Source organism: Rhinolophus ferrumequinum, chromosome 11, assembly GCF_004115265.2.
Source record: "Rhinolophus ferrumequinum isolate MPI-CBG mRhiFer1 chromosome 11, mRhiFer1_v1.p, whole genome shotgun sequence".
NCBI classification, from domain to species: domain Eukaryota; kingdom Metazoa; phylum Chordata; class Mammalia; order Chiroptera; family Rhinolophidae; genus Rhinolophus; species Rhinolophus ferrumequinum.
Genome location: NC_046294.1, coordinates 47,796,585 through 47,817,069, shown reverse-complemented (window position 1 = coordinate 47,817,069; position 20,485 = coordinate 47,796,585). Strand labels below are relative to the sequence as shown.

General features: G+C 49.9%; 1 protein-coding gene across 1 annotated transcript in view; it reads left to right on the top strand.

Moving 5' to 3' along the window:
- The window catches only part of CLPB (caseinolytic mitochondrial matrix peptidase chaperone subunit B), a 132,369-nt gene extending 115,290 nt beyond the window's left edge, over positions 1–17,079 (top strand). Inside the window, exons 8-16 of the mRNA XM_033121096.1 lie at positions 3,355–3,432; positions 4,642–4,697; positions 7,714–7,758; positions 8,102–8,263; positions 14,723–14,879; positions 15,678–15,751; positions 15,915–16,034; positions 16,236–16,340; positions 16,737–17,079. Of these exons, the coding sequence (XP_032976987.1) occupies positions 3,355–3,432; positions 4,642–4,697; positions 7,714–7,758; positions 8,102–8,263; positions 14,723–14,879; positions 15,678–15,751; positions 15,915–16,034; positions 16,236–16,340; positions 16,737–16,985 (1,046 nt within the window). The 3' untranslated portion in view covers positions 16,986–17,079. The remainder of the gene's footprint in view (positions 1–3,354; positions 3,433–4,641; positions 4,698–7,713; positions 7,759–8,101; positions 8,264–14,722; positions 14,880–15,677; positions 15,752–15,914; positions 16,035–16,235; positions 16,341–16,736) is intronic.
- The last annotated feature ends 3,406 nt before the right edge of the window (positions 17,080–20,485 follow it).

Here is a 20,485-nt window from a genome sequence, read left to right as displayed (position 1 = left end):
CCAAAGCTAGTGGCTTCTGCCACTGCTGCTGCTATGATTGCCATTCTGTTTACTCTTACTATTTCACTTCTTGCAACTTACAGAATGCTTTCATAGCCATTAATTCATTCAGTCTTCATGGGGCTGACTCAGCATGTATCATATTCCCATTTTATAGATGAAAAAAACCGAGGCTCTAAAGAAATATGTGTTTTACTCAAAGTCAATCAACTAGTAAGTGGCAGGGCTGGGGCTCTAAACTAGATCCTGCAACTTACCCTCTCCACCTTACCAGCCCATAGACGAGCACGGACCAGAGAATAAAGACCCCAGGAGGACCGGGGCCCATGTAGGGAGGTGGAGTTCATCAAAAAGAGTTGTTGTGGGTGAGTTTTAAGATGGCCCTGTCATGGTCGACATGGCCAGGAGCAGGCGCTCTGGTAAGGGGAAGAGCCCAGCAAGGAGGCGCTGGCATTGGCCCCACGTGTGGAGAGGCAGCCAAGCCTGCTTGGAGCTGCAGGGATGGAGCCAGTGAAGGGGACGCTGGCAGCATCTCACGCGTAAGAGCAGATAGAGGTCAGGGGACGGGCTCCTGAGGCCCTGTGTTGAGAGGCTGCTCGAGCCAGACAGTTTTCCAGGCGAGGCAAGGGTATGAGGAGATGCTGTGACCAGGGTAAGTTGACTCTTTCCCTGAACTTCTGAAGCACTAGTTCAGGCTCCAGGGCCAGCCAGAGCTAGGGTAAATGAAGCCCAGGGTCTTCATTTATTTACCTGTGTAACCTTGAGCAGGTTACCGAACTTCTTTGTACATATTTTCTTGAGCAGGAATCAAGTTCCCTGCCTGCCTCGTAGCTTCATAATGAGACTCAAATGAAATTATGTCTACAGAAGTTCTTTAGAGACTATGAAGAGCTAGCAGAGTAAGGTGCTGCCTCCGCTGCTCCACAGTGAGAGCCCCAGTACCTATGGCCACCTCCATCTGGGCCCATCCAGGTCTGTCTGGCCTAGCCTCTGCCCTGGCCTCACAGGACCCTCAAGTCTCCCAGCCTTGGGCCTCTCGACCAACTACACCCCCTGGGGCCCGCCTTCCCCAGTCCTTCCTCGCTGCTTCCATTTTTCATTCTGTCGGACTCCATCTGCTTGGCCGTTTTTCTCTTCAGATATTATTAGAAATATCCAGAGTTGTAATTGTTTAATGGTTGGCATTTCGCCTGTTTCACAGGGGGCCCAGATCAAGCCCACCCCAGACTCTTGCTCTGGGTCTGGCAGAATTGCCCAGGGACAGCTGTGCAGTGGAGTCTGCCTGGCATTATAAAGAGCTCTCTCCTAGGTGCATTATTAGAAAAGAAGGGGGAAAAGATGGCCCCAGGCATAATCCAATTCCACATTCTCCATGGTGTGTTGGAACTGCCTCGCCCAGCAGTGTGCAGCTCTCAGTGGGCTGGGAAGCTTTCCTGAAAGAGAAGTCCAGGTCAGAACCTCTGGTCCATGACACCTGGGGACCCCTCCACCAACCCAGGCCACCTGTCTAAGTGGTACCTGGGCACTTCTGCCTGTCCAGATACCCCATGAAGCCTGAACTCAGTTTATGTTCAGCTTCTTTCCAACCGAGGTTCTCAATTTAGCCAAATTTCGGAAGAATTTGACTCCTTTCAGATGATCCTCTCTCACCATTGCCCCAACACACATCCAAACACAGTGTTCACAGAAGTCCAGCCTTTGCCATTTTATGATGTCTCCACCTCCCCAAATACCCTTACCCCTGGGGTCTTTTCTTTTCTTTTTTTAATTAAAATGTATTGAGATGACAGTGGTTAGTTAAGTTCTATAGGTTTCAAGTGTACAATTCTATAACATCATCTCTATATCACATTGTGTGTTCCCCACCCAGAGTCACTTCTCCTTCCATCTCCATATATTGGGGGTTCTTGTTTCTCAGGACACTGCGGACTCCCTCTCAGCCAGACTTGGACTCCTTCTTTTCATCCCCAGCCTTCAGGTACCTAGGAGGCCTGTGGGTTCTCTGTAGATCCAGGCTTTCCAGAGGACCGGGCCAGTTAGTTTAGAGATGCCTGGGACCTAGCCCAGGGGGGCGGTTGGACTGTGATTCCAGGCCCCTCTCAAAATTCTCAGGTAGCGTCTCCCTGCAGGCACAATGGCGAGTCTGATGCCCATGAGGCTGCACAGTTTCCTTTTTCTGCTGAGGCCAGAACTAGACAGTACTGAAGGTAGCCGTGTTAGAGGTTCGGTGAGCAAGGCCACAGCGTGGACCTGAATTCCTAGGACAGGTTATTCCAGACCTTTGTCATCCGATCCACTCCCACTGCTCGTGTTCATTCCCATCTCTCCAGTTCTGTCATGCTAGCCCCTCTGCCTCTTCAGTCCTGCCCAGCACACATGTTCTGTCATTAGTCCCACTTCTTCCAAAAAGCCTTCCTTGACCTCTACAGCCTCTTCCTTGAAACCCAACCACGTAGATCTGACCACACAGTGTAGAAATTAGGATCTTCACACTTCAAGAGTGGCAGACACATCCCTAAAACCGTCATGTCTTTCCTTTCTCTGTGGACTGCGTTTCTGGGCCTTGTCTTCTGAGCCTGATTCTTCCACCCTGTAGTTGGTCCTGTAATCTCTTCCCCTTGAATGCATCGCCCTGGATTTTATACTTCCTCCTGAAGAGGGGAGGTCAGGTCTCGTTCCAGCAGGGCTGCGCCCCCAGGGAATCTGGTACAGATCTATCCTCCCCACACCCCTGCCCCTTCCGGCACCCAGAGGCCATGGTTAGTGGAGGTGCTAGCAAGTGGCTCACCATTCTATGCCCTGAGCTCCACAGTACCCCTGACTGGTTTCCAGAAAGTGTGCTTGACTGTATTTCCAGACAGCGGACCAGACTTTGGTTTCCCCAAATGGGAAAGAGTCCAGAGCTCACACCCCCGATCTCCAGGGGCCTGCCCTGGGCTTCTGCCTCTCCCATTTGCATAGGAGGCAGGCTCAGTCTCCCACCAGTGGTAAGTAGATGGGTAACCAGCCAAGAGCTAAAGTTCCTCTCGAATTCTCTCTCACCAACCCCCACCCCTTTCACCTCCATTCACCATCCACCCGCCTTTCAGTTTCCCTGGCAACACTGAGTGCTCATCCTGGAAAACTTTATCCGAAATCTGCTCTGGGCAGCTTTCCAAATCCATGCTAACCTGATTAGGTATCTCTAGGGGCCTTGCCAGCTAATCAGATTAGGCAGCACTAATGGTAGTGAGGACTTTGAGTGGGCGCAGAGCAGTAAAACATATTGTATACTTAGTGATAATTATCCTGCCTTTTGTGTCATTGATTTATCTGCCTCCCTCCCCGTCCCCTGTCTTGTGTGTTTGGCCGTAGCGATCCGGAGGAAGGAGAATGGCTGGTACGATGAAGAACACCCTCTGGTCTTCCTCTTCTTGGGATCATCTGGAATAGGTAACGGGAGCAGATCAGCCAGTGGGAAAGAAGAGCTGGGGGAGCCCCAGCGGCTGTGGGCCAGGATCAGGCCACCCACCTCTAGTTCAACTCCAGCTCCCAGTACAACGCCTCCAAATTATAGAGCTAGCAAGGGAATCATCTGTCACATTAGAAACAGCTTAAAGTATGCTCCTTCCCCAGGAAGCTGGGGTACAGGGCCCAGTTCACCGGCAGGGCCAGGCCCTTTGGAGCCTGGTAGCCGTGCCCCAGCCGCTCATCCCCTGAGGCTGCCTTTTGGGTCAAATTAAACCACCTCCAGTGCCCCGCACATCGACGTTATTCGGTACAGCCTGGGATGTAACCTGCTAGGAAGCTAAAGAAAGCCCCTCATGCCAGCACAGTGCTAGGTGCATAGCGAAACGGGTTGCAGTAAAATGAACTGGGGGTTTTTCTGGCAATGTGAGCTGGAATATCTGAGGCATTCTCAACCCCTCACTCTCTGCGCTCACAGACGCCCCCCTCCACCTCCTCTACCCCACTCCCACCATTGTTTTGATAGGGAATTTCATGGTTTTTGTTGCCTTCTGTTCCCCTCTCAGCATTTCTGTGGGCCTAGCTCTCCCTCAGGTAGGGTCCAAAAAGGTTAGCACCACCTCCTGATACTATAGAACTTGACTTCCTGTACTAGGCAGTAACGTCCAAAGGCTTGGCGGTCATACCAAATGGCCCTTCAGAACCACCACTTTGGTGTTGTCGTTCCCTCTTTATGTTACAAAGAAAGGCCTTGAAGCCAAGGAGAGGTGCCCTCCCTGCCTTCAATGGGTCTGTGGCTCCAGTCCTCGCTGGATGACAAGGTCATGGGTATGGAGACGCAGTGCAGTGAGCCAGGAAGTCAGGGTGCTCCTGGGAGAGGCAGCGTTGGTGCTGGGCTTCAAAGGACAAGTTGGCTCTGGATTGTAAGAGTCAACCTCCCACTCTTAGGATGCTGCTAGAGAAAAAGCCTCAGTCCCCATCCGCGGAAAAATCAGGATGCAATTCAGACTTGGATTCTGGTCCCAGCTTCACCCTTCCCTCGGTGACTATGGGAGAGTTACTGGCCCTTTCCTAGCCTCAGCATTGCCATCCATAAAATATATTCTTTTCAGTGTCCGTGCATTTCTAATATTCTGTCATTCCAGGAGAGTCAGTCTGGTCCTGACTCCATTCCTCTCGCTTTTCTCTTATTAGGAAAAACCGAGCTGGCCAAGCAGACAGCCAAGTATATGCACAAAGATGCCAAAAAGGTAAGGGCGGGCCATGGAGACCGCGCCACTTCTGCTAGCCCCAAAATCCTAGCTCCCTGGATCTGGCAATAGCTGATCAGAAAGACACACTCTGGCCTGGGAAGTAGGCCTCAGCTTTAGGTGCTACTTGGCCACCAATTGTTCCAGGAATTTGGGCAAGTTGTCCAACCTCTTTGTACCTCGTTTCTTCATCTATGAACTAGGAAGGGCACTCATTGCCCTTTCTGACTCATGGGGCACTTGGGAGAACCCAGTAAGATTCATCTGTACAATATTTTCAAGCAGCTGCTCTGTGCCAGGTATAATACTAGTTCCTGATCATACAGTGTTTGTTTAGATGCTCTCCCTGCCCTAAGAAACTTAGTCTGGAGAGGGAAACAGCTTTAGAAACATACTATTACTGTTCGGTGCCGTCAAGGCCATGCCAGAGGGATGGATTCTTGGGGCCTGTAGGAGAAAACAAATAGGAGTAAGAGGATGCTTTATTGCTTCTTTCCATCCTACATGAGCTTTTTAACAGGATTTCTTATGTGGGGTAGTCACAGTCCCCTTTCCCCCATAACTCCGACAGCCCTGGATTTTCCATAGGAAAGAGCCGTCCTCATGCCCTGTTTGTTCAGACTCCGGCTTTCCAAGGCCTGCTCAGTTTGACTTTCTACGCTGACAGGCAGTGCTTCCATACAGAGCCACATGTCAGAGAGACCAGTCCTTGGAGACTCCAAAACATTTCAACAAAAGCCAAACATTCTGCTTTCTACCAGCCTTACCAGCACGGCGGCTAAGGTCCCCTGTCCACCACCAGAGCTTGCCATGACCCCAGATGCCCTTGCCTCATTTCTATGGAAAGCCTCCCCAGCTGAGGCAATGCGGAACTGCTCAGGCCTGTGCCCGCCAAACTACCGTAGCAGCAGAGCCCTGGGCACCCCCTGTCCTGCTTCTGGACTAACTGCCCCTTTGCCACCTTCCTCCCGGCAGCCACAGAAATGGGGCAGCTCGGCTCTGTGCTGAGCTGCATCCATGGCTGCCTCCTGCTTAATAACGGGCTGAAGGCTCCTGGCTCTGCCAGTAGCTGTGCTTTGCCTCAACCAAACCCAGAGCAGACCCACTTGACAGGCAGGCAGGCACGAAGCAGTGCATGACGTGCTAATGTGCTCTAACTGAAATAGCATTTTTTAAGACAATTCATCAGGTTGGCAGCGATTGAAACAATTAGCACTCTGGAAAGGGCCATAAACTAGCAAGACTATTATTAGGGAAGATGCAGTTACGGGCAGGAACCACCTGATTAGGGATGAAGAATTCTGAGTGTTTTAATTTTAATACTGTCAGAAAGGTTAATATTTAATTACAAATTATAATCTCCTTATCCAAGCTGTCTTAATATGTCTTCATACACAGTGGAAGTAAAAGGAAAGTATCTGCTGACTTGCTGGTGTAGAAAGGAGAGGGGGCGTATTAAAAGACTGATGATGCAAGTCATTTTTTACTTGGAGCATCTGTTCAGTTGGGGGCACATTTGCACCAGTGCAGGGTGTCATGATGGCATCTTTCAATAGAAGCCTCAGTTCGAGGAAAAGGAAGTAACACCATCACCCCTTGGAGGCAGTGGGCTGGGTGGTCCATTCCTTGGCCCAGGCTCCAGTTCTTTCTGCTGGCCCTAGGCAGGTTACTGTACCCCTTGTCCATCCTCTCGCCCGTCCTGAAGCCCGTATTTCTCTTGGCTGAGCTGCCGGGGCCCTCTGAAGATGCATGCTGGCTAATGCCCCACGTACCCCTATGTGACCTTCATTGCTTCCCCTAGCCCTTTCCCACCTCTTGGGTTAGAGCCTCTCCTCAGGCCCCTGGTGAAATTAGGAGAGGAAACAAGGGCCTGTGTTACACAGGAAGAAACTACAGCGCGAAACAAGGAGGCAGCATGCCCAGAACTGGGACTGGAAGCCCAGCCCCCTGGCTGCCAGCCCGGGGCTCTTTCTGCCACCCTGTACCTCAGGCACAGAGTGACAGGACAGAGGAAAAACTAGAAGTATATCACTGAGGGAATTTCAGACTAGCAGCCGAGCTAGAATAGGCCTGGATTTCAAACACAGCTAACTCCCTCCCAGGGTCTCGGCGCCCCACCCTGCCCAGCTTTTAGGAGAAGTGTAGTCAGTGAGTGTGCTCTCTCAGACGAAACCGTGTGCCAGTAGGAGAGAAGTCTGGGAGACTGTGGGGAACCCTGGTCTGTGTAGAGAAACAGGGCACCTGTGAATGCCCTTATGACTCCCGAAATCTCTAAGTTCGTGAAAAGAAGTGGGTACTCTGCCTGTGTCAACTCACAAATCCCATTCTACCCAGTGTTCTCTTCGCCTCGGGTTATTCATGGTCAGGCCTCACCGTCGGGGGCCACTTCCTTGGAAATCACCCCTAGGCCCAGCATTGGGGAGAGAAGGCCGCAACCTACATCATGAGTGGCTTTTTAGATGAACCGGGGAAATGTAAATAAATAGAAAGGTTTATTAGTTTGTAAGAAAAGTAAACTAAAAGGGGCGTGTGCCCAAACGGACTTGCAAAGCTGAGGGCACCATGGAGCTGTCCGGGTATTTTTTGTTCCCCTTCGTGTCATCAGGGCCCATGCTGGTTGTGACTTTGTCCCTGGCTGCCTGCCCCACTCCGTGGGTGCTCCACGAGGACAGAGACCAGCACACACAGGACGCCCTCTGGAAATGGGGAATGGGCGGGAGGAGAGAGGATGATGTGGTGACCAGACCAGTAGGAGCCTCCCTGTAAGGAGACACTCTGAGCCAGATTTAGAAGGGCAAAGACGTGACCCGGGTTGTTAAGGTAGGGGATGGAATCGTACAGGGAATGAGGGGACAGAAAAGGACATAGGAGCCTGACAGAATATGTCACGAGAATGGGATAGAAGATCTTGAGTTGGTGTGGTCTGAAAGCCGAGGGGATATTTAAGATGCTCTCCTCCTTGCCCCTTCCTTATGCCTTCCTGCTTCCGATTGGACTCCTGCTTCTCCCCACACAGGGCTTCATCAGGCTGGACATGTCTGAGTTCCAGGAGCGGCATGAGGTGAGTGAGTCCTCGGTGAAGCTTGATTTGGAGGGCCTGTCAACAGGACTACCTGGGTATTTTGATATAGCTTGTGATTTGGGCTGGAGATAATTCCAGCAGCCTTGGGATTTGTCCTTTAGGGAAATATGTGTGTAGAGGGCCAGTGATCTGTTTTGCATCACATTTGCTCTGAAGAATAAACATAGAAGATCTGTCGCTCTCCCATCACGGTCGGATTCCTGCCACCCCAGGAGACAGGCAGTCCTAACAGTGTATATGAAGCCATCTTCCTATGCATGCCCCATATTGGAAACTGAAAATATGGAAAGGCCTTCCTAACATGTTTCCTTGCTTCCCCCAGGTGGCCAAGTTTATCGGGTCCCCACCAGGCTACATCGGCCATGAGGAGGGTGGCCAGCTGACCAAGAAGCTGAAGCAATGCCCCAATGCCGTCGTGCTCTTTGATGAAGTAGACAAGGCCCATCCAGATGTGCTTACCATCATGCTGCAGCTGTTTGATGAGGTGAAAGTTAGCCTGGGCTGGAGTGGAGGTGGAGACACCTGGAGGTATGGGGGGCTGTGAACAGTGGCAACCAAGGACCCAGCGGCCTGTCTGATCATTCCTCAACTTGCTGCTACCCCATGTGTGCATTCGGGTACTTAGCAGATGTGCCCCCTTTCTGGATCAGGGCCCGCACTGCCCACAAGTTGAAAATGTCATCACTGCCCAGGCTGCGTTCCAGAGAGACAGAGTGGGGCAGAGGTGCCAGGATAGAGAGAGACCTGAACTTTTAGTTCCAGCTCTGCTTCGTCTCTGGGCATCGGGGACCTCATGTGACAAACAAGGAGGCTGGATCCAAGATAAGCTCCAAGAACCTTTGTGGCTCATAGAGCCCTTTTTTTCTGAGGAGCTCCAGGCTCGTCACAAGCAAGACAGGCTACTCCACTGGTGATGTGAGTTCTATATAAGGAGAAGAACCCTCATTTATTTAGCACATTCTATGTTCTAGGCTTGTGCTAAAGACTTTACAGATGTTATGGCTAATCACAATAGCCAGGCAAGGTAGAAACGATCTCATCTTTTACAGATGAAGAAACTGAGGTTCAGAGAGGTTATAAATGTCTTGCCCAAGGCCACAGAGCTACTCTGTGGTGGAGCCAAGATTGGGCTGCAAATACATCTGATCCCAGAGCCCCAGTTCTGCCCTCTGTACCACTCCTTCCCTTGAGCTGAGGAGAGAGAGCTTATGGTTATGGAGGAGTTGACCTCTGCTCTTTCCAGGGGCCTGCAGAACCGGGATGAGTCTTCTCTTGTACTCCCACACGGGGGCTACTTTAGCCAGCTTGTGCCAGATGGAGTCCAGCCTACCTGTCCACTTCGCCCCTCCAGCCCCGGGAAAATAGGAAGGGGTTTTGCTTCCCATGTCACAAGTGCAGTAGATGAGGTACAGGACCAAATAGCACAACAGGTACCAAACCAGGAAGACCCAAAACCAAATGACCCCATAGCTGCCCACCGCCTTCCCCACCTGTCCCAGCATCCTTGCCCCTGCCCCAGATTTGTTGTTGTCTTCCTAGCCCCTTAGCTACTCCCTGTCCCCAGGCCCCCCGCTGAGGAATGAAGGCCAATCCTTCAAAAGTCACGTATTCAGTTACTCACATCTATGTTCTGAGACCTCCTGCTCTGTGCCAGCCTCTTGATGGGATTCAGGTATACAGCTATGCATCAGACCGAAACCTGCCTTTGGAGCTCCCTGCCTGATAGGTAGAAAGGAGACATGGTAATAGTTGACATTTTTGCACTTTATCTGCCAAGCACCATTCTAAAAAGCTTACATGTATCAAGTCCTTTAATCCTCCCGGCAACCTGCGATAGTTATTATTACTACCTCCATGTAACAAATGTGGAAACTGAAGTAAAGTGAGTAATTCACCCTTGATTATACAACTGGTTGGAACGTAGGCGGTCCAGTTCCAGAGCCTGCAGCTTAAGTAACAACTACTGTGCAGGTAGAACCAAAAGAGAGAGGCAGATCTGCAGTGAAGCATTCACAGAAAGGGAGAGTCCAGCAGCCTGTTTGGCCTCTGACGTCCCTGGAGAGGTACCTCTGATGGCCTGCTTAGCCCAGGAGGAGGGAAGGCAACTGCTGACTGCCAATACCACTGGGACCACCTGGAAGATGCTACCACCCCCACCGGGAAGCCCTGTCCACCCCTCCCCTGCTGCTGGCACTCCACAGCTGACTTTGGGAGTTGATAATAATTCTTTCCTGCCTGCTCTAGCTTCCGTTGCTTATGTCCTTGGTTCCATTGACCCAAGCTGCCCTCCTGGTTTACTTAGCCAGATTTATGCATGTGTGCTCTTTGAGGACAGGGACCTTGTCTTACTCTAGCCATTCCCATTCCCACTTCTCAGGAGAAATGCTCTGCTGACTAACAATTCCGTGGTAATTCAGCACACCTTCCATGGATGAATAAGTGTTTGCCAGGTGAACAGAGAGAGGAGAAGGGCCTGCCGCAGACACCTAATGTGCAGAGAAGCACAGGGGCATGAGGCAGCCAGGTGTATTAAGGAACTACAGCTGTTCAGTACGGCTCAAGTGCAGAGGGAAGGGAACAGAGTGGTGGAGATGAGGTGGGTAAGGTAGACGGGGACATTTTACCCGGCCCCAGTTAAGGCAAAGGAGCCTAGATTTATTTGGTGGATCATAAGGAGTCTTTTAAAGACTTTAAGCAAGAGAGAAACACGGTCAGGTTTTCACTTTATAAAGATCCTGCAGGCTGTGGTGACAGAATAGAAGGAAGAAGAGGGCAGCGAGAACATCATTGAAGACTCCAGGCTAGAACTGGGGAGGCCTGCTCTAAAGCTGGGCCGTGGGGTGAGAACTTCCAGGAAGTTGTGCAGGGCTCAGTGGATGGGAGGACAGAGGGACGGGCCGAGGGTTTCTGGCCTGGCTGCTGCTGCCATCAGCTGAGGCGGAGAGCACAGGAGGATGAGCAGCAGATTGGCGAGGAAGGTGAGCTGAGGTTTAGAATTGTTGACAGGTGATGCCTGAGGGACAGCCCGACGGAGATGTCCAAGAGGCCATTCATCAAGAGGTCTGGAGTTTAGGAGAGGTCTGTATTGGAAGTAGAAATCCGGGAATGCCCCAGCACAGAGAGGATGACGGGAAAGTATAGTGTGCAGAGAAAAGGGGGCTGAAACAGAGCCTTGTGACCTATCCGGAAAGAGTCGGGGGAGTTGGTCAAGCAAGAGACTGGTTCAGTGTGGGGCAGAGGGGGCACACACAGAACAGCCCCTGCCGCAGTGGTCAGGAGTGAGTCAGGGAGACAGGCAGCAAAAAGCAGCTCAGCCCACTGTGGTGAGTGCCGTGCTGGGTGAGGTAGCAAGTGCTGGGAATTGTAAGGGCACCTCATCCAGTCTGGGGGCATGAGGGCAGCCCCCCCTTCCCACCCAGCACGTTCTCCCAAGCATGGGCCCAGAAAAGCAAGAGCCCTAGATGCGCTCACCAAAGCACCAAGCAGGACTAATACTGGTCACTTCCCAGGGAACCCGGAGCTTACAGCTCACGGCCGAAGTCCCAGGAAGCAGCGGGCCCCCAGGGAGCGCATCCTCTGCTCCTCCCTTCAAGGATAGAAGCAGTGGGAAAACAGTCCCTAGAGCCCTGGGGTGAGCCTTTGCACATACCCTCCCCCCCGAGATGTGTGCGCTCGTCATTGCTGGGATGTAGGACAGTGACAGCTCCCTCTTTGGGACACATCTTTATTGCCACGGACTCTGAGGACAAGGAGACATGGAGTCACCCTTGGGTCAGTCATACACTGCACCTGCTCCCCTCACCCACCTGGGACCCGTCCTCAGGCCCAGTTATGAGCAGAGCTTGGATCTCTCGGAGTGAAATTGCCGCTGCTTATTGCTCTGGCCAGTATAGCAGTGCGTGCATTTGGTCCTCAGGGGTGAGCTCTGTGAACATACAGTGTCATATGCACGTGCTTGGGCAAGCCACACTCATGCAGAACTGGTCCCCACTAAGGAGCAGATTCTGTCATATTGTCACGCACACGCAGAAGGCTAATGGCAAAAGCTCAAGAACATCCATTTGTGCCCTTGCTTTCCCCTTGTCCCACCCCAAGGCGGGGACAGAGAGTGACTGGGCGCTGGATCACAAGGCCCCAGTGAATAGACCTCCTTGGAAGTAACACTTTCTGAGACGCCTGTGCCTAGGGCCAGGGTAAAGTAAGGCTGCAAAGTACCAGGTACCATGCCCAGCAAACAGTAGGTGCTTAGATAATGTGCATTCCTTCCCCGGTTGCCTCTGAGGGCCAGGGTTGGTCTGCCATTGCAGTGGCTTTGGAAGCAAGGACTGACTATGAGTCAGGTCACACCAACAGGGAAAGGGAAACGCTTGAGGAGGTTTGGTTACCGGCTGAGCCTGGGGCAGGCAGGAATTGACAGGCTGAGGTCAGCGACCTATCCCCCAGAGCCGTGTTCTCCAGCCTGGCAGGACCTGTGCTTTGTCTGCACCACGAGGAAATCCCAGGCAGGTCTCCGTCTTCCCACACCTGTCCCAGTTGCTTCTCTCCAGTGAGAATCAAAGGATGCAAATTAAATTTGGCAGAATTCTGAGAAAAAAATTTTTATTAAATTTATTGCAGTGACATTGGTTAGTAAAATTATATAGGTTTCAAGTGTACAATTCTATAATATGTCATCTATATATTGCATTGTGTGTTCACCCAAAATCAGTTCTCCTTTCATCACCATATGTTTGACCCCCTTTACTCTCTTCTACCACCCCCACCCCCCCTTATCCTCTGGTAACCACTCCTGTCTGTATCTATGAGTTTTTGTTTGTTTGTCTTGTTTGTTTGTTGCTTTCAGTTTTATATCCCATATATGAGTGAAATCATATGGTTCTCAACTTTGTCAGACTTACTTCACTTAGCATGATAATCTCAAGATTCATCTATGTTAATTGCAAATGGCAGCATTTCATCTTTTCTTATGGCAGAGTAATGGTCCATTGTATATACTGTGTTTCCCTGGAAATAAGACCTAGCCAGACAATCAGCTCTAAAGCATCTTTTGGAGCAAAAATTAATATAGGACCTTATATTATGTAAGACCGGGTCTTATGTTAATTTTTGCTCTAAAAGATACATTAAAGCTGATGGTCCTGCTAGGTCTTATTTTTGGAGAAACACGGTATGTACCACATCTTCTTTATCTAATCATCTATTGAAGGACACTTTCGTTGTTTCCATGTCTTGGCCACCATGAATAATGCTGCAGTGAACATAGAAGTACATAAATGTTTTCAGATTTTTTGGGTAGATACCCAGAAGGATTGCTGGGTCATATGGTACTTCTATTCTTAACTTTTTTTAGGAACCTCCATGCTGTTTTCTATAGTGACTGTACCAATTTACGTTCCCACCAACAGTGTATGAGGGTCTCTTTTTCTCCACAGCCTCTCGAACACTTGTTATTACTTGTTGATAATCGCCGTTCTAACAGGTATCTCATTGTGGTTTTGATTTGCATTTCCCTAAGAGCTAGCGAAGTTGAGCATCTTTTCATATATCTGTTGACCATTTGTATGTCTTCTTGGGAGAAGTGTCTGTTCAGGTCCTCTGCCCATTTTTTAATTGGATTGTTTTCTTGTTGAGTCGGAAAATTTTATTCAGGGAAAGAAAATTGTGTGGAGCCTCATATACCCAGCACTGTTGATGTGACCTCGGTCGCCTGGTGCAGAAGGGAAGGGCACGGGCTCGGGGGTGAAACGGTTTGAGCCTCAGCTCTAGTATTTTCTAGCTATGAGACCTTCAATGAGTTTCTTAACCTCTCTGAGCCTCAGTTTCTCTGTAGAGGTTGTAAGGATTCAGGCATTCAGCAAGCAGGTACTGAATACCTACTATGTGCCAAACACTGTTCCAGGACCCATTGAGAATAAGACCCAGCCTCTGCCTTCTTGGAGCTTTTAGTGGGCCAAGTGCAGTAGTGCGTGGAAAACACTAAACAGGACACCACGATGGAAGTGTCCATGTGTCCACTGTCCACGGTTGTTACTCCATCAGTTTCTCTCAGTGAGGCCGTGATCATTGCTTTTGTTGTAAATGACTGCAGAGTGCTGTCATGCAGTGGTAGCCTTGAGGTTTGCTGGGTGGGTAGAGCTCCTTCTCACTCTTCTGTCTCTTCCATCTGCTGTTGCTCCTTTTCTCTTTCCTTGCATCTGTCTCCAGTATAGATGCTTTCTTCTATGTCACTTCTAGAAAGAGCTAAAGATTCCAAAGAAACTTCCCACGTTGATTAAAGGAGGAACCTTATTTTCTGTCCTTCTCTGTCAGGCCAGAGAATAGCTACAAAGATGCAGAGATTATACCTGTTTCAGTTCATTTGGATCCAACAAATATATGTGTTTGTTATAGTAATGACAGTTCAGAGCATTTGCACAGCTTGGTTAACTAAGGATCTTTTCTCAAGTATGACCATATCTAGTCCTCACAGTGGCCCAGTAAAACTTTTACAGCCACCTGGACTTTCCTTATCGTAACACTTAGCCCACTGAATGCTCACTGCTGGTTTCCTAAGTGTCACTCCTCTGGACTGGGAGCCTGTCAAAGGCTCAGTGAGTCACCAGTGCCCCAACACAGAGCCTGGACCAGAGTGGGCTTCCAAGAAAATGTGTTGGATGGATGCATGTGAAATCAGGCTGACGTCTGGGTACCAGGGATGATTGGGTGCCCTGATTGGTGACACACCGCGGGTACGTTCTTGCCTGGAGGCACTCTCGGTAGGTGGAGCAGTTGTAGCCCAGGGCACTGAGGTGCAGCCGAGGTGTGAGAACAGTGCTCAGAGAACCCAGAGGAGCGAGCAGCTGACTGCCAAGGGTCGGGGAGGCACAGGGGTTCTGGAGAGATCTCCTGGAAGAGGTGCCCAGCCTTCTAGCTCCCTGACCATGCAGTCACTGTTCTTTCCCAGGGCCGGCTGACAGATGGAAAAGGGAAGACCATCGATTGCAAGGATGCCATCTTCATCATGACCTCCAACGTGGCCAGCGACGAGATCGCACAGCACGCACTGCAACTGAGGCAGGAAGCTTTGGAGATGAACCACAGCCGCATTGCCGAGAACCTCGGTATGGCATATGGCCTGAACTGTTGGCAACTGGGCAAGTGCCCAGGCCACCAGCACATCTCCTGGGGGCAAAGATGGCACTGGGGTCCAGGCCTTGGTGAGGGTCCAGGTAGGCAGTTTTGTCCACAGCTGGCAATAACCAGACACCAAGAACCATACCAGATAGTGGAGAGCGACCGTGCCCTCACTTCCTCAAGAAAGTGACAGGAAGGTTGCAGACAGATGAATGGACAGAGCCACCCCAGGGTGAGGGGCCAGGAAGAGGCTAGGTTCTTAGGGACCCGAAGAGACGCATACTCAACAGGCAGAGATGCTTTGGTGCAGTGAGGGGTCAGCTGATCAGAAATTATACAGAGATGGACACAGCCTTTTACAGCCAGGGAGACTTCCTGTGTAGATGGGCTGGAGAGTGCTGGAAAGGAGGAGTGCATCAGGGAGAAGGCCACGTCTGTCAGCTTTCCATCTGGAATTGAACACACCAGCCCCCTTCTTCCAAGTTAGAACTCAAGTCTTGGTCCTGACTCCCTTTCCTTCCCCTCTCCCCTCCCTGACACTGCTTCCACCATAAGGAACCCCAGGTTTTAGAGCGCATGAGAGCTGAAAGGGCCTCAGAAAGTACCCAGTCCAGTCCTCTCATTGTTCAGGTAAGAAGACCAGGCCGAGGCCCAGAGAGGCTGAGGTGTTGACCAGGATCACACAGACCATCAGGGGCCAGGGCTCTTTTCATGGAGGCCAGAGGGCAGGCCCGTTTCGCACAGCCCCCTGTGGCAATAGGCAGTTTCTGATTCTGTCTCCACAGGGGATGTCCAGATGAATGACAAGATCACCATCTCAAAGAACTTCAAGGAGAATGTGATCCGCCCCATCCTGAAAGTAAGAGGTCTTTGTCCTTCCTTATGGAACTGCAGATGGAGGGGATTCCCTTAGCCATTCTAAAGCTGTGGAAGCCCCCATATCTTCCCCACTGGGGTTCAGTAATTGCCTTTATCCCCGTCTGGGTCACTGAGTTCACCCCACCCCTTATCTGGCCCCGCAGGCTCACTTCCGGAGGGATGAGTTTCTGGGACGAATCAATGAAATCGTCTATTTCCTTCCCTTCTGCCACTCGGAGCTCATCCAGCTAGTCAACAAGGAGCTGAACTTCTGGGCCAAGCGAGTAAGAGCAGGGACTGCCCGTGGGTGGGGATGGACCATCTGCCCACCGGGAGCACCACCTCCCAAAAGGTGGAGCACGGTGGTGTGGGGCCAGGGGCCCTGGGGCACACAGTCTCTCACTGGCCCAGGCCTCCGGCATGAGTGGGGAGCAATGGGAAGCACTGAGCCACATGCAGGCGTACTCCTGTCTGACCTTTCTCAGGCCAAGCAAAGGCACAACATCACGCTGCTCTGGGACCGCGAGGTGGCAGACGTGTTGGTCGACGGCTACAATGTGCACTATGGGGCCCGCTCCATCAAGCATGAGGTGAGCACAGGAGATAAGTGAGGCGCCTCCACACGCTCCTGCCCGGTGCCCCCTCACCCAGCCCCCGGGCTCCCAGTCTGGAATTGTTCATACCCAGAGCAGATGCCCCTTGAGAACCAAAAACACAAGATGACCAAGTCAAGCCCCTTTCCAGAGGGTAACCGAGAATTAACCCCTTCCAGATGGGAAACTGAGTTGGGAACCTCAGAAACTGACATCATTGAGTCATTTGCACAGTCCTGCAAGCTGTGTGTGATTAGTCCTTTGCAGATGAGAAAACTGAAGCTCAGCGTAAGTACTTGTCCCAGCAGTAAGTGACAGAGCCTGGCCTCCATGCTCAGGCCACAGGCTGGCCCAGGCCTTGGCAGTGACGACTGCTTCACTTGCCATCTGCAGGTAGAGCGCCGTGTGGTGAACCAGCTGGCGGCTGCCTATGAGCAGGACCTACTGCCAGGGGGCTGTACCCTGCGCATCACTGTGGAGGATTCGGACAAGCAGCTACTCAAGAGCCCTGAGCTGCCCTCACCCCAGGCTGAGAAGCGTCCACCCACACTGCGGCTGGAGATCATTGATAAGGACAGCAAAACCCACAAACTGGACATCCGGGCCCCACTCCACCCTGAGAAGGTGTGCCACACCCTCTAGCTACCTGCATATGCGTGCCCTCAGCCTCCAATAAAGGCCCCTCGGCTGTGGCATGGCAACTGACCGACCTTCCCCTCATACCTCTCGCTCCTCTCCACCCAGCCTCAGGCCTCTTGCCTCCTCGCGGCCCCTGCAAAACCCTTCCTTAGGTTCAAAGTCCAGAGCAGGAATTTTGTCCTCCCCTGGCCCCTTCATTGTGGGTCTAAAACTTGCTAATGAGTCTCTAAGCGGGAGGTCCCTTATCTCTGTCCTTCAGCATGATCCTCAGGCCCCATAGTCTCTGTAACATTATCGTGTTCCCTGGAAGTTCAGAACTATGGCAGCTAAGAACAGATCTGGCTGGAAGAAGACAGGGACCAGACTGTGACCTGCCACCCTGTGCTGGCCCTCATGCAACTGAGTCCCCAGAATGTCTCCATGGAGCGTGGGGAAAGAGTGCAGAGGCCTAGGCACAGAGGTTCTGCAGGTTAGGCTGTAGCTACCTCTTTCCCATGCCCAAAAATTCCAAGGGGAAGGAATCCATAGAACCCTTCCGCTTTTCACTGCCATATCATAGCTACTGTTCCTCTTCACCCCACGTCTGAGCTCAGGCCAGACCAGATTTCCCCTGCCTTGGAACTAGGCCAGCATAGGACACCTCTGGGAGGAAGGCTGACTGGGTCACTACCCCCGGCCTACTCTGGGACTGGACAGTAGTACCAAATGACCGAGCAAGCTCAGCTCTCTGGGCCCTCCTTCAGGGGACTGACAGCATAGATGTGGGGAGGTGTAGAGGGAGAGCTCTGTGGCCATGAAGGCTGCTTCAGCCCTGTCTGTACTGTCCCAACTAAGTTAGCCTAGAATAAACAGCTCCCCCGTGCTGTATCCATGTTTCAGCCTCAGCTTAGGAAGTCACAGCAAGATCTCATGTGTCCTTGGGCAGCGTCTGCAGTAGCCCCTACCGTGGATGATCACCTCGTCACCTTCCCCCTGCAGGGCCATTTTGGAACCCTCCTTTGGTGTTAGCTCATCTCTTTCAGGAAACAGAAGATGGGGTAGGATTCAAAGTCCGTTGGGTGATGGAAGAATGTCATAACAATATGGTGGGTATAAGGCAGTCAGCAGGCTCCAGCAGGTGCTCAGCAATCACCAGCTAGTCCCTCCGGGAGCCGTGTCTGCTTTTCCCTACTTCAGTTACTGCTATTTTTTTTCTTGTCTTGAAATAATTTTAGACTTACAGAAAGTTGCAAAAATAGGAGAGTTCCCATATATCCTTCACCGAGCTTCTAATATTAACATCTTACAAAACCATGGTATAATTATTAAAATCAGGAAATTAATAGTCCTACAAACTAGTCTGTTTGTAGGACTAGACATTCAAATTTGGCCAGTTGTTCCATTGATGTTCTTTTTCTGGTCCAGGATCTAACCTAGGATTCACGTTGCATTTTGTAGTCTTGTTTCTTTCATCTCCCTCCACCTGTGACAGTTCCACCATCTTTCTTTGCCTGTCATGACCTTGACACTTGAAATGTCCAGACTGGTTATTTTGTGGAATGTCCCTCACTTTGGGTTTGTCTACTGGTTTTACATGATTAGATTGAGGCTCTGCATTTTTGGTGTGACTACCCCAGAAGTGATGCTGTGCCTCGTAGCGGGGGATAAAGTTAACCTTGATCACGTGGCTGAGATGGTACATGTCAGGTTTCTCCACTATCAGATTATAAATTTCACCTTTCAAATTACTAAGAATCTTATGGGGAGACACTTAGAAGTTGTACAAATGTCTTATTTACCCTTAGAATTTTGCCCACTGATTTTAGCGTCCTCCATTGGTTCTTACTTAAGCAAGTATTACTGTTCTATTTGCCTAATGATAACTATCTGTTTCCTTATGCCATCTATATTTATTCATTGGTATTCTGTGAGGAAGACCTGTCTCTTTTCCTCCCATTTATTTATTCAATAATTTATATCAGTATAAACTAATAGATATTTGTTTTCTTCTACGAGTTATAATCTAGTACTAATAGAGTTTATTTTGTTGCTCGTTTTGGCCTAGATTTGGCCATTGGGAACTCTTCCAAGTTGGCTCCTTTGTTCTTTCAGCATTTCCCCCATCTTTTTTTTTTTTTTTTTTGGTAGCATTTCCTTACTTTCTAGCACCACAAGATGTTCCAAGCTCACATATTTTTCCTGTATCAGCCCTGACGTGAGCCATTTGTCCAAACAGCACCTGGTTCCTTTTATTTGAGAATGGTACTTAGAAAACAAGATCTGGGCATTAGGTGTGCTCATTGCTACTGGACTGTCATTGTTTCTAGGCCCTTTCAGCACAGAGCTAGGAAATATATGTATGTATGTTAACATATCACATACATCGGAATTTATTATTATGTCTCTCCATCTGTATATTATCAAAAACCATGAGTTCTTATTGAACTGTTCTTACCTGCAGTTCTAATCCAATACCATAGGATTTGTGACTGCCATTATGATTTTACTGTTCTTTTCCTGCTTTGCCTCTCCTGTTATCTGTTTTATCTCTCACTCTTACACAGATTTATCTTAGAGGCTCTAATTAAGTCAGTCAGTGACCATCCTGTGTGGAACATTCCTATTGGATAAAGTTCTTTTGCCTGGCTGTCAGTCCTGTGGTTCAATTAACTGGCCAAGAGCAGCAGGCATATAACTCAAAACCAAATACCTTTTTTTTTTTTTTTTTTTAAGGAGGGTGCAGCTCACAGTGTCCCATGCAGGGTCAAACTGGCAACCTTGGTGTTATTAGCTCCACACTCTAACCAATTGAGCTAACCAGTCACCCCAAAACCAGATAACTTTTATACAAGAAAACTCAATAGCCACCTTTCTGAAAAGAGGGTAGAGGACTCTCAGTTTCTGAGGAACTTAAGTATCACTTCTAGGGATTCTGAGCTAGACCTCCTAGGTGATATTGGACCATACTTCTATACATCCTAGGCAATACTAGGTAATACAAGTAATACTTGCATTACTTGTTCTATGTCTGTTTTTGTTACTAGAATGTAAGCTCCAAGAGGACAGATACCCAGTTGTTTAGTTCTGTCCTATTCGTGGAACCTGGCTCAGTGCCAGTACATTGTGACTGCTCCAGGTATTGGGATGAATGGTGGGCCCTGTGGCACAGATCTTCACAGTAAGTTCCAGGACAGAGCACTGTTAATTTGTTCCCTGAGCACATATTTATTTGTCATGTGCGTGTGGCTAGGCAGGAGTACCTGCCAGGATTGGACCCTTGAGCAAATGGGGCAAAGCAAGACTCAGGTACCTTGTTGAGTTTGTTGGAATGCATAAGGCTGAACTTGGAAATGAAAACGTAACACCTGTATTGTTCAAAAAGAAAAACTCAGATTCATAGTATTTTAGAAATTTAGAAATAAAAAACACATTTAAACCATAAGAAAATAGGAAATGGACTAATAAAGTTAATAAAGTAGGAAACTAAAAGAAAAAAAAGCATAAATAGAAAAATGATTCTTTGA